This window comes from Stegodyphus dumicola, chromosome 5 (genome assembly GCF_044657685.1).
Source record: "Stegodyphus dumicola isolate Sdum_Otavi_A_Nest chromosome 5, ASM4465768v1".
NCBI classification, from domain to species: Eukaryota; Metazoa; Arthropoda; class Arachnida; order Araneae; family Eresidae; genus Stegodyphus; species Stegodyphus dumicola.
Genome location: NC_140772.1, coordinates 174,753,794 through 174,768,360, shown reverse-complemented (window position 1 = coordinate 174,768,360; position 14,567 = coordinate 174,753,794). Strand labels below are relative to the sequence as shown.

The 14,567-nt window shown below is 32.3% G+C and overlaps 1 protein-coding gene across 2 annotated transcripts in view; it reads left to right on the top strand.

The window, feature by feature from the left end:
* The window catches only part of LOC118191077 (insulin-like peptide receptor), a 586,597-nt gene that overhangs the window by 287,847 nt on the left and 284,183 nt on the right, over nt 1-14,567 (top strand). The window contains exon 1 of one of the 2 annotated variants that reach the window (XM_085817405.1): nt 1,272-1,421. The exons of the other annotated variant lie outside the window; for it this stretch is intronic. Coding sequence (XP_085673531.1) covers nt 1,416-1,421 — 6 coding nt within the window. The 5' untranslated portion in view covers nt 1,272-1,415. Of the gene's footprint in view, nt 1-1,271; nt 1,422-14,567 lie in introns of those variants that run through there. 2 annotated transcript variants of the gene reach the window in all.

Genomic DNA, 14,567 nt, shown 5'->3' with positions numbered 1-14,567 from the left:
CTGTAAAAACGTTTTCCTGTTCAAAAGTAAAAATGATGTTTTAACCATCAAGCTAGTTATTTTTCCTCCAGCCATTTACTACGCAGCAATTTTAAGCTGTCTTCCACTGTGTGAGAGCTATATCTTTCCCCACTTTGGTCAAGATTGAAAATAAGTAGTGCCTTCTCCGCTAAATTATTTCGTCTTGCCGATAAATTATTACGTATATAAATTCTGTGTTCTTGCGCAGTTTTTCCCGGGATGTATTAAAAAATGAAACGGTATTAAAAAAATGTGTACATTTTTTCTTTGTAGTATATTTTATGATAAATCTATTTTCTATTTCCTTCTCTGACTTTTGTTTATATATGTCTTATATTTATTATAAATGTTTTATGTGTTTCATTATTATTATATTAAACAATATTTAACATTTAAGGCTGCCTTTTGTTAGATTTCCTGCAATTTTTTTTTTTTTTTTTTTTTTTTGAGAAATTAGTTGTGGTTGATAAGCTTCCAGCTTAGCCATTTGCAATTAAATTTTTTCTTTCATTCTATGGGTAAAACCCAACTTATGAGTTGCACGAGGCGTATTCCGCAGGCCTTGTGCGGGCAAATAGCAGTTTTATTAATTTTCACACTTTTGTCTCCATTAAGGGAACACAATAATTTTTCTCTTATCGCTCATCTTCTAAGGTCAGTAGTAGAATACCAGGAAATGTTAATTTTTTTTTTCCTCTTATTCACCCCAACGGAATGCTTTTATGTGTTGCTTCATACCTGTTTTTAGGTGCTAAATATCCTCGTTGACATTCTGATCAACGTAGGACATCTTTCATGGAACATTTGTTAAGTAACAAAGAGCCAGCGAGATCGAATACCGTTCTTGTCGCATCTACTTTGAAGTAACCTTTTCTTTTTTTTTTCTTTCTGTCTTTTTTTTTTAATTATTATTATTTTATTTTGGTTCTATTTTTCCCGCCACATGCAGATAGATAGTGGTTTCGAAATGGCTTCCGACGACTTGCGGGTAATAATATCTTGCTCTTATTCCTTTAGATAAGCGGTCTCCGAAAAGCTAATGGAGATGACCTTGCCAAAATCGCTATTTTGCAGATTTTATTTTTCGCGACTGTTACAGTATGAGAGATTTGTTTGATAATAATTACTTTTATTTTACTTTTATTATTATTATTATTATTATTTCTGTCCCTACTGTGGCCATGGGCAGTGTTTTGGGAAGGAGCCGGTGTGTTATGAGGTTCATGCGTAACTGATTCTCAAGGTCTCGGCCGTGAGAATACAACTTCTTGAGACTTGAGCGGAGGGATGCCCATTGAATAAACGCTGGTCGGCTAGTCAATATGAAGAGATAAGTACTGGAGTTTTGAGTAATAGGCTATTCAAGTTCTTTTGCTGTTTTATTGCTTTTATTGATGAATGTGAGTATATATTAATGTGTATTTTGAAAGTATTACGTCTTTATATCTAAATACAAATGTATAAATATATTGCAGAGGTAGAATAAAAACGTATTCATGTTTTGATTATTAAATATAAATACCGATTTTCAGATGATTTGTCAGACATTGGAAACAACTTTTTGTCGTGCTGCGTTGAGCTTTCTTTTTTCAGTGTTTTCAAACTTACTGTTTCAAAATATCCGTGAGGGAGGTAGAAAAAATCATACTCAGTGCCTAACTTTATTTGTAAAATTTGACCTAAGTATTTGATAAATGATTTTAGGTATGACAATAAAAATCGGCTAGAAATAGCGGGAAATCAATTAAAAATAATGGAAGTTCTTCTTTTTGTCATAATTTAATATTCCGAAAATATAATTTGTATATTAAGGTTATATTAGTTATTTTAAACCATATAGCTATCCATACTGACTTAACGTATGGATTTCAATTTAATAGACATGCAACAGCGTAAAGAGCTAATATCTTCTCTACATATAATAAAATAAAGAGTCTGTCTGTCTGTGTGTGTGTGTGTGTCTTTCGTTCAAGCTGCGCGTAAGCGACCCACCGCTACGAAATTTGGTGCATAGGTGCATCTAGACAAGAGCCAGTGCACCTCGAAGCGATTTTTTCGAAATTCTAATTAGAATTTTTTTATTTTATGTTTTGTGACGAAATCGCGTCAATTTGAGACATAATGGGGTATAGGAACGGGAGATTTTACTCTACACACTCCATTTTCACATCGTCATGAAATGTAGGCACTTAGCTATTTTACGAACTTAAAATAAATTTCGTGTTTCAATAAATCTATTAAATACGAATTTATTTAACAAAGTGAGCTTAACACCTTTTCAACGGGATTTTTTCTAAAAAAGTTTATTTTTAAAAATGTACAGTTTATTTTTCTTTGATTTTTGGACACGTTAAACTTTCATCCTTGCGACTGCTTTTACAAGAAGAATTTTGGAAAAATGATAATATTTTGTATTTTTAAATAATTTTTTAAATGAAGCTTCCGAGTACACTTCTCACATCTTTTAAAAATGTGATTTTGGCAACAATTTTCCTTTCTTATTGTAGTTGATAAATTTTTCATGAAATCGCATCATTTTGAATAGTTTCATTCTTTAAGAAATATGGGTTTGGCAATAATTTTTCATCGTATTTCTTATGTCAGTGTTTTTAAGAGATTGGCATATTTCATTGTCTTTATATATATATATATATATATAATACTTTTTTTTTTTTTTTTTTTTTTGATAAAGTTGTTCTACAGAGTAAAATTCTGTGCAGAATTTTTTGTTTTTGAGTTGCTTTCATGTTATTTTTTGCTTATTTCACTGTTTGTAAGATATTAAAAAGTTTTGCATGATTTTTTTTCTTCAATAGAGAGTTGGTTAAATTTTTTTATTATGATAATTAATATTTGTATTAAGGGATATAGCTTATTTTATTGTAATTTTTTTCTCTTGAAAATATAAGATAAAATATCATTAATTATGCTTTGCTTTTCAGAATTTTTTGTTTTTTGTATTCTTTTATGTTATTTATTGCTCATTTCACTGTTTTTAATATATTGAAAAGTTTTGAGTGATTTTTTTAGGAAACAAAGTTCTTAACCTCCTTTATACCATTTGAGTTCTTAAGATTTTGCAAAGGGAAGTTGGTTAATTTATTTATTAGGATAATTAATATTTGTATTAAAAAATATTTGCTTATTTTATTGTAATTTTGTTATACGTAATAACTTTTTTTTATGAAGTTGTTCTGCAGAGTAAATTTCTACGCAGTTTTTAAACGTTTAACGTTTGGTGTTCCCGTCAGCCATTTTTCCGGTGCATTTAAAAGCCAGGTGAAGGCTGGCAGCGAAGCTGCTAGTTATTAATATTTGATTTTATTATTTTCAGTCAACTGTATAGTATTTTTATATTACCGTATGTAATTTGAATGCCGGTGACCATCTTTTAAGAAGTCTTCCAAGGCAATTTTCCTAAAATGAAAAGGCTAGGTAATTGTAATAATTTAACTAACATTTTTTAATTTTTCACTTCATTTTCTAATCTGTTCTCTAGGCTGTTAGTTCTCTGTCAGTCGTCCGCCGATGTTATCAATTTAGTATTACGTCCCCCCCGCAGTCCGTATAGGATTTTAGTTGTTTGCTCGATGACACAGTTTATTAATGACCGATGAGATTTAATTTTTGTACGATGCCGTTTTTTCTCACTTCCGTCTTTTCCTCCCTCTACGCTTCCCACTAAAAAAAAAAAAAAAAAAAAAAAAAAAAAAAAAAAAAAAAAGGATGCTATGCCGCATGAAAACTGCTTTCAACATTTCAGTACTGCGCGCGTTGTTGCTAGTGGTAGAATATTTTAGTACTGCCCTAAAACCAGTTTTGAGACCATCATCATTAATTTGCATGAAATCTGGTAATGGAAATCTAGAGCGCGAAATACAGTCGCCGGCTCCTTTGATTATTATACAATCCTAATTACTATGAATTTTACTTCTCGCCTCGTTGGCTACTTATCTCTAACCAACAAATTTTATATAAGATTAAAAAAAAAAAAAAAATGTAAAGTAAAATTATAATTTGCAGTAGTTCCTTAATTCCCTATTTTAATTTGGGTATTTCCCTTTTCTGTCCTGAAAATAGTAACTGCTATCACTAAACTGCTTCATTTGCAAATTAATCTATATCATATTATATTTTACATAAGGCTGTGACGCAGGTAACTTGCATAAATGCTTCAGCAAATAAGATTCAATCGAAACTGAAATCATTTATTAATATACAATCTGGATGATGCAAACTCTTATTGGGGAACCATAACTTTTTCTTCTTAAGGCTTTCTTTACGAATCGTGACATTCCTGCTCTTGCTTGCTTACTGTTAAGATGCTACTGCTTACCTCTGTTTTTCATCCATCGTATTTGTCGTAAGATGTAGAAAAGTTACAGATGTAAATAAGAACGAGCGTGCGGATTTCGCCCAGTGCTATGTGTAATTTATAATCAGAATGTGCCTCTCAAAGATTGTTTTGTCTAAAAATAAAATATGTTCAAGTGTCGCGACGGCTGTATTTGATGCATCTACACGCGATCAGCATCAGCCGTGAATGAACATCTATGTCAACTCATCCATCTTGGATCTCGTTGGTAAAACGAGCTTATGACGCATTAAACGTTTTTACTCCTATATTTGGGAGCAATGCCGGAGGTCATTAGTAATGTTAAAATTGAAGCTCAAAACGCGCTGCACCGTGGGCATAAGGTGAAAGGATGAAAGCTGAGTGAGTATAGATATTCGTTCATTGACACTTAAAAACAAAGTCCTCTCTTGCAAATAAAAAGTAAATAAAGTGAGAGTCTGGAAAATAGTCAGTCTTCTTATCCAAATCATCAGCTATATATTTGTTTGTATGGGTGGGTGAATAGGTGGTTGAGTATGAACTTTTTTTTACAGTACCGTTACCTCGCAATTAGAAGGTCAATCAGAGCCGCATGTAAAAATCTCTGAACATTCGACCCAGGTTCAAATCCAGCTGAACGGGCTGTCTGCTTGGCAGTTTTCATGGTTTTTCCCCATGTAAGGTGAAGACAAGCCATAAAACGTTTTCCACTAAGGCATTTCTACCCTTAGTCAGATAGCCCTCGAGTGCTTTTGCCATAATATGAATAGACTAATCCGATATTTGCAATCTGTTTATCATCACCCAGCTAATTAATAATTTTTAATTGTAAGTGTGTAAACTTAGTCATGTGTTAAATAACCAATCGCGGTCTTGCATATAAACTGTTGGTCCGTGATTTAAGCAGTCGAAAAAAACTTTGCTTTTTAGGTTTCATACTTTGTTTCCCTTTTTAACTTGTGAGTTCTTGATCAGGACCGGCTCCAACTGTAGGCGACATAGGCATATGAGACGTCGATTATTGGAAAGCTCCCGATAAGTTTTTCTCAGAAGCGATAATTGAAACAAAGTGATCTTTTATTTTCAAGAATTTATGTGTTTAATTTTTACGGATTGCCTAGGCATCGAAAATGCTGGAGCCGGATTGTTTTTAATTTGACTTCGTTCAGAGTTAAGAAAAGTAATGTTCATATTAAATAACTGTCTTGAACACATATTTTTATATATCCCTCGCACTTATAATTTTAAAAATAAAGCTTATTGTTACATATTTATTACTCTAATTTGTATTCGTAAATAAACATTTGGCAAGCAGTCTTTGAAAAATATTGTTATATTAAAACAAAGGAGAACAGGAAACCTCTATATCTGGAATTTCATTTTTTAAAACTATTAAATGGTGATTTCCTTGTAACAAAACATACACTGGTGTGCAAAAATTAAGGACGAGACGGTTTTGTCAATATAACTTTGTACGAAAGCTTTCCAAATCAACACATTTAATACCGTAAGATCCCCAATACGTAAGGACATGAGTAATGTAAGCAACACTTACCTAAAGAGAAATCAGAGGGATAAAAAGAAGCTTTATCGAAAAAGTAGCATGAAGCGCAATGCGACTGAAGGCCGAAACCTCCCTGTGATGGGTGTCCAGCAAGAAACATCCGGTCTTTAATAGGGAATATGATCTCCCCTGACTAGCTAGGCAGGTTACACAGCGTCTGCCCATGCTGAGAATGAGGGTGTCAATGAGTTATTGAGGCATTGCTGCCCATTCGTCTTGCAGCGCCAATCGAAGCTCCGGAATCGTTACTGGTGGTAAGGTACGAGCTGCCAAGCGTCTGCCTAGAAAATCCCATACATGCTCGATGGGATTGAGATCCGGAGATCGTGCCGGTCAATCCATGCGTTCAATATCCTCACTCTCTAAGAGCTGTTCGGCAGCTACTGTGCGTTGACATGGTGCATTGTCGTCCATGAAAAGGAACTGCGGACCCATAGCGCCTCTAAAAAGACGCACATATGGAAGAAGAATCTCGTTACAATAACGGGTTCCGTTGACTGAACCTGCGTCGAAGATGTGAAGGTCTGTACGACTACCAAGCATGATGCCTCCCCAAACGAGAACACCGCCACCTTCATACCTGTCCCTTTCAATGATGTTCGAGGGATGATTGCGGCTTCGCCGCTCTCTCCAGATGAGTATGCGATGAGAATCGCTACTCAGACTGAATCTGCTCTCATCTGTAAAGAGTACTTTTCCCCATTCATTGTCTCTCCAATTCCGGTGTTCCCGGCACCGCAGAGAACGCCTTCTCCGATGGGCAGGCGTTAGAGGTACACACCGTACAGGGCGTCGTGCAAACAGACCACCACCGTGCACCACCGTGGCCACGGTAAAACGCGATATTGGTCGTCCAGTCGCCTGTGTCGTGTGTCTAGCGATTTCTCCCGGTGTCTGCCGCCTGTTTCTTCTGGCCTTTAAGGCAATATACCTGTCATCTGCGGGTGTGGTTCCTCGTGGACGACCACGACTAAACCCCCGGATAGCTGTTCCTGTAGTTTGAAATTGTCTCCAAAGTCGTGAAACGATGCTGTGAGCAATTCCGAACTCTGCAGCCACACTTGTCACACTGCGGCCTTCCTCCAACTTCCCAATGATTCGACCTCGGGTAAAAGCATCCAGATGTCGTCTAACAGATTGATTATTCGCCATTTCTCGCTGAGGCAGTAACTCGGTGTGATTTTAACTGCTATACGGCGTTCAATCTAATAATGATCTTACACCGACAACATGCTTTATACTACTCAGACACTCCCCCATTACGACCTGCATATCTGCACATGTGCTACCGTACATCACCTTACTTTATCTCCTGATTGGTCTATCTGTCCGCTCTGCCTCTTCGTTCAGCTGATATGCTAATTTTTCGACTTCGTCCTTAATTTTTGCACACCAGTGTAGTTTTGTTAGGTAGTTACTATAGTCTAAAGGAATTATCACCGTCAGCGAAGCATTAGTCTACGTTTTCTATTCTTTCTTTCTTTTCTCGCTCCCCTCTTATTTTTTTTCAAAAATCCTAAAATATACAGAAGTTAGTTGCAGCCTATGCAGCGAAAGCGCGACTTAATATATATATTAGGGCTACACTTTCATAAGATTCATTTAATAGATTGATTTATAGATTCAATGGTTGCAAAGTACCAAAAAAATTCAAGAACAAGCGCAACAAAAGAAAATACTGTTACAATTGAAAGAAATTCTTTTAAAACTTGTTCCCTGTAATACATTTTTACAATCTTTTTCCAAAAATATATTTTCAAATATTGAATTACTGAAAGTTGCTTAATGTATCTGATTTGCCTCTTGATTATTTTTTCTGTTGGTGTTATAGCCAGAAGATCTGTGTAGCATTTTAAAACTGCTGTGGATTTATGCTTTCAGAGAATTTAAAGGAATGAGAACGGAACAGTTTTAAATAGTACTCCATATAACATGATATGTATTTTTGACAGTGAGGAAAAATATTATGTCGAAACAATAATATGACGTGATAATTTTTATTGCAATCAGTAGTACCAAAATTATATACTCATCCACTTTACCCGGCTTTCATTTCGTAATCGTTAGATCATATATAGGCATATACTTCCAAACACAGAAGTGTTTTAAATCATGAAAATATTCCAGCTTTGGGAACTTCAAATTTAAAAAAAAATAATTTTCGACAAATAACGAAATCTGACTTTTAACGCGGTTCCCCGATTTCTATATTTATATGTGGGAAAGTTTTATACTCGTTATAAAAATATAAAAATACAAGAATTTTGACTCTCCTGCGACAAAAATTTAGCAGGATGTTTAATTTCAAAATTTGCAATGTTTGGTGTCATTTTTAACTTGCCTTTAGCAAAATTTGATAATTATTATCAAATTAGATAATAATTTGAGGAAATAAGTTTAAATGAAGTGCAGCAAAAAATGGGCATAATTTAATATGCGTACAAGAAAGTCATGTATCCATGTCAGATTTTTTTTTTTTTTTTTTTTTTTTTTTTATGGAAAATTCAAACATCTCAGAACCGTCGTTTCCATCAACATGTCAGAACGCCGGTGGTCGAAGTCGTAAAATTTATCAAGCCACATTTTCATTTTTACGAAGTTAGTAAATGAAATGCGTGCAGAATATTGAATAGCTGCAGGGAAATGATGATAATCTGAAGGCACTAGATCAGAAGAATATAATAAGTCTAGTAGGATGCCCCAGCTAGTTGCAGAATATCCTTTTGGCTAAATTAGAGGAGCGAGTATTGTTGTGGTGAAGAATCATACTGTGTCACCAGTCGGGTCGTTTCAACTAGATTAACATGTTAGCGACTGTTTCTTCTGATCACAAAGGTTTACATAGATTTTGTTGTTGTTTAAGTATAATGTATTTCGTAGTGTATTTCGTTTTCTACTTTCCGTAGACGTTCACCATTCTCTTGTGTAGATGCTGCTCTCTTTTTGTCTCGAAATCTCGCTTGCTCATTAGGATTCAGTGGTTCTGTCCTGTGCTTCATCATCATCATAAAGGTATTTTCATCCTTTCCAGCAAGGATTCGGCGTTGATACTGTAGAGAAATTCTTATCTCTATTCACGTGTAGCCTGCTGTCGAGCGAGCTAAACCTGCAGCAGCAATGGAGTGTTGGAGTTTGTAACTTCCTTTCAAATTGCATGGCACCTTCGCTCTGAATTTTTATATTTTATTGAGCGCATACCTTAATTTATGGGCGGAAGTATATTATGAGAGCATTTCAGCTGCTGGATGCTCCTTGGAGCATAAAAGTTTAATATGGTTTATCAGTGCATATTATCAATACAGATGCAGTGGAAATAGCAAAACATTTTATAAGATACTCACACCAGAAAGTTATATATCTTCTATATATTTGAAAAGTGAAGAAATATATCATGTAATTATATAAATATATTAAATGTTTTCAATTAGCTATATCATGAAGTGAATGCATTTTAAATCAATCAGATTAAAAAGTAAAAAATATATTTTTAAGAATTGTGTGTATTGCTTTTAAATCGTTTGGCTTGTTAATCGATAACAGATTAGATTTTAAAGGTAAATATGTTACATTTTGCCAAATGGCAAGACTTGATTGAAAAGCGAAACGAGTTTACAACTGACGATACGAAGTCACATTTCGAGACTAATAAGATTAAAAAAAAGAAAAACAGTTCTGAAAATAATTTGCACTGGTTCATTGGTATTAGTTTATGCAAAATTCAATAAAATGAAATTTACCATTTGAAATCAGCACCAAATTAAACTTTGTAAATTCTAGCACATGTTAAAGGTTATCTCATCCAGAATTTTATTACTAACCATTCATTTCAGAGCAAAATAAAACATTTATATGGCAATTAATATCAATGTCTAAAATTTAATCTGCATTTTACACAACACAGAAAAACTATAAAAGAAGATCTACTGTTTATTAATACTTCTAAGTTTATTCAGTTTACTCTTTCTACTTAATATATGCTGTGTAAAATATTCCACAAATTTATTAATTCATTTTATTTTGAGGTGAGCTGTTAAACTCTCAATGTCAGTGAGAATGTTACGTTCATTTTTATATATTCGGTCTGAAAAGAGAAATTAAAATACGTGGATTTATGTTCGTGTTTATACCTGTATTTATGAGCCAGAATGTTTTGTTCATTTTTTATTCGGTCTCAAAAGAGAAATCAAAATACGTGGATTTATGTACGTGTTATAAATACGTGTATTTATGAATCAAAATACGTGAGAAGTCACAGTGAGAAAAGCACTGCTACCTTAATCTGTAAATATAATATAAAAAATGCAGTGAATTATAGTTAACAAATAGTGAAAATATTTCATATATAACACAGTTTCGCATATGTGGCAGTTTGAGAATTTTCTACGTATACCAATTTTTCGTAATGGCTAAATTTTTTTTTTAAATTTTCAAGGAAAGTTTAAGTATTTTTTCACCTTTACTATATCAGTATTGTTAATTTACCGGATAAAATTACTTAATGTGGAATACAGAAAAATATCTAAACACTTACCTTTGTGACTTCATCTGCAGAGAGACCAAAAAAGTAGTTCAGCTAAATCTGTTATAATAAATATTTATAATAATGTTAAATTCTGCATTAACTATTAATATGACAAAATTTTGTAGACCTATTTATTTGCATGAAAAATATATACATTCAGAAATTTATGTCACTATATTATGATTGACAGAGAAAACCCACTTTTCAAAATTGAAAGTAGTTTTTATTAATCCAATTTATCAATTTTTTTTTAATTCCTGAAAAATAATCTTATATCCATGTAAAAGAGGCATATGTATTCTTATGTATATGAGAACTCTTGATAAACTGCATCTCTGCCATTGCCTTTCACAGCACCTAAAATAAAAAAAACACTTACAATTACTATATGTGAATATAATTCATAATTAAATTTAAACAAATGACTATTAGAATACAAATTAAAGGAAGCATTCAAAATATTTTAACATTTAGTATCTATAAACAGAGTAGCAATTATTTGATTATAGTAAAATAAACATGGGGGATGGCTTTTAAAATTTTTTATGTCAGGAACTAAACTCAAATCACCAGCTGAACATATGAGCAGTTTTATCAATCAGTCACTGGTAGGTAACCTGGATACTAAATCAACATATAAAGTTGCCAAGATAAAGAGAGGAACAAAATTATGATAATCACATCTTACCTAATCATAAAACTATTTTAAATTTAATGTGTAGGCAAGTCCAAAAAGAGTGAGAATGAATTTATTTTGCAACACAAAGTAAAGTTGTCTTGCAGGAGGGGGGGGGAACACTTATCTCATGAGATTGGTAGTAAAAAATAATTAATTTATCTGACAACATATAAGTAATTGTTAGCTACGTGCAGAAAATAAAATCTAATCATGATAAGCAATATGCAATTTTAAACTTTTGAATTTAACTGCAGAAATATACCAAAGATGTATGTTTTAAGTTGTAACAATAGTAAATGAAGACGTGGCTAATCTTTATTATATGGTATACCTTGGTTTCTGTCTGAAAAAAATCGCAAAGTGGTATTGGTTGTTCGTGAAATCTGAAAGCCCATTGCGTGAAATAAGTTTTTCGGTAACCCTAATGTTTATCATGTTGGCAAAAGTAGCCTTGGGGGGAAAGAAAAAAAATTAGGGGGGTCAATAAAAAGGGGTTATTTCTTTTTTTGTAATAGTAACCCTTTTGTATGGACTCGGGTTTTTGGTTCTTACCATTCTTTTCAATTGCTGTGTTTGGTTGTACGTAAGTGGTATAGTCTTGTATTTTGAACTTGCTATTATTTTGGTGTGGGTACCATCATCTGAGTATGTCTGAGGTGATTAAGAGACGAATATAGTGCATTCGAAATATATAGTAATAAATGTATTATAAAAAGATAATTTCATACTATTAATTCAATTTTTTAAGTGTTAAACTTTATAATTAAACATAATTTTTACATCTAAAATGAACAACATCTAACATATAAAATTATTTTTTTCATTCTTAACTAAAAGATAAATAAATGAAATAAATAAAACCATGTATATTTCTCATGAAGCCCATCATTTCTTAAGATGCCCATTTCTGAAAGTTCCCAGCATTTCTCAGTATATTATTAAATTGCTAAACTAAGCATCAATAATCGTCATGTTCGCTAATGTGACAATATCTTTCACACTTCTTTGTTCTTTGTTGTCTTCAAGTAACAAGTAAGCTTTGATAAATCTTTAACTGATACATGCTACATTTGTCTAAAATTTGTACAAATAATAAAATTAAATGAGTTTTATAATATACTCAAAGAAATAATTTTGCATGAAAATTTTTATGTTATGTAGCAGAATATTGGCCTGATTAATGATTCAGGAAATAATTCAAATTTCAGCTTGTGTTAAAATAAAAACTATAACACAAAGATAAGCAAATTTCCTTATGAACAATGCATATTAACAATATTCAATCACTGGCGATCACACAGTACTGATTGCTTCAATAAACATTACTGTAATTGTGTTATTTAAAAGACTGTAATATTTTTATTATTTTCTTAATTAAAACATTACAGTCTTTTTCTCTTCCTCTTTCTAACACCAAAAGAAAACCCAGGTAAGAAATATAAAAATAACAGTAAAAATAAATTATATTATTGAATGACACTTTGCATTAATTACACTTATGCATATATTATTTTATTATAAATTACTTCAAAATCAAAGAAGGGAAAAGGGAGAAACTTTAATATTGACATTTCTAAAATAGTATAAACATTAATAATTTAGTACAGTTTGCTATTTCAGGCAAAAAGAATTCACTTTTCTGGATAGCATTTATATTTGCATCTCACCTTCAATGAAACATTAAGAGAAATGCGTATAATTTAAACACCAGTTTGTTTTATTTATCAGACAGATTATGTCAACTCAAACCTATCAGTAAAATTCGGTAGTAATAATTCTGAATGTTAGACTAGACAACTTGCAAGATAAACAAAAATCATCAATACTTTTATAATAATGACAATACTACAGTAACATGAACATAAAATTAAACTGCATATGACTATAAAATAAGCCAGCATATAATAATGGTGCATTGGTTTCTAAAACAATGGGCAGGATAAAAAAGTACATGTATTATGGTAGCTATTCAAATTCAATATAATGAAAATACAAACAATATTTATGAGAAAATGTTAAAAGGAATCATAAGCATTTGATTGAATGACCATATTTTGTTTTCTTGCAAGTCGAAACTTAAAATGATATGCAGTTTGAAAAGTGCTTAATCGTTTATAAAATATTCAAAAAAGGTACTGTTGTGTTATCAGGACCGGGTTTATAAATGTATTTATGTATACATGTACATTTGTAAATGCATGTATGCGTATGTATACATATATGCATCTATGCACATACATACAAACACACGTTCATACATTTCCGAATCCGGTCCCGATAACAGAACAATACCCCCCAAAAAATCTAAAACTTCTAATTCTCCGTTTTTTAAAACTGAATTATAAACTAGATTAAGATACTGTTTCAACCATACATATTTTGGACAAAACTATGCAAACTCTTATTTTTATATAATTGTTCAAACTATTTAATATAAATTTATTGCTGCAATAAAATAAAAAGCAATCTGATCGCACATATTTTGAAATTGCGGTAAAATCCTAGTATACGGTGCGGCCTTCGCGCGATTTTTAAAATTGTCGCCAACACCAAAATGATGCTTTTACGTTGTCGCCAAATTTTTGGCAACCTCAAAGTAAAGCGTCATCACAAGTTTGAGTTGGCAAAAAAAGTAAACAAAATGATAATCATAAGATAATAAATCCTAAGCATACGGTGAGACACAAGAAAAAAAGCATTTATAAATTGAAAATAATTTTTAACAGACTTTATAACAAATAAAAATATAATTTTCAACACGCATCGCAACAAATACAAAAATTCACGTATCAAATATAATAAATTAAATACCATGGCTCAGTGTCACATATGTTTTCGGGTCTATATCATAACTCAAATGCCATGGCCCTCAAACTCGGCTGGCGGATATATTGCTTTTATTGCATATATAAAGTCTTTCATTTTTTCGGATGACGATTTATTATTTTTCAGGCGCCGCCACATATATTCCACCAAATAAGAGTCAAACTCTTCGCTTACCTTTTTTCGTCCCCTTCATCCCACGCTTAACAGCACTCCACGTTCCTTCCAAATCCTAGTATACGGTGCGGCCATGACGCGATTTTTAAAATTCGACAGCAATGCGGCATCTACTGCCCATTGAATTACAGCAAGCTTTCCTTCCAGTTCTAACTTCCAAAAAAATTTCGTGTTTAAATATTCGCAATTCATACCACTGCACATCATAATCGAAAAGTAACGTTATCCAACTGTAGAACAAAATACGTTAGCAACTCGAACTGTAGAATAAAAGACGTTATCAAACTAAAATCATATTCAGTATCTGACCAAAAACCGATTAATTAAAAAATATTAATCAATCAGAAACTCGGTGGAACCACTACTGTTATTTTAAAAAATACAAAAAATAAAAGATAAATAAATTTTACCTGAACATACGTTATCCTTTCTCATTCAGTTTAGC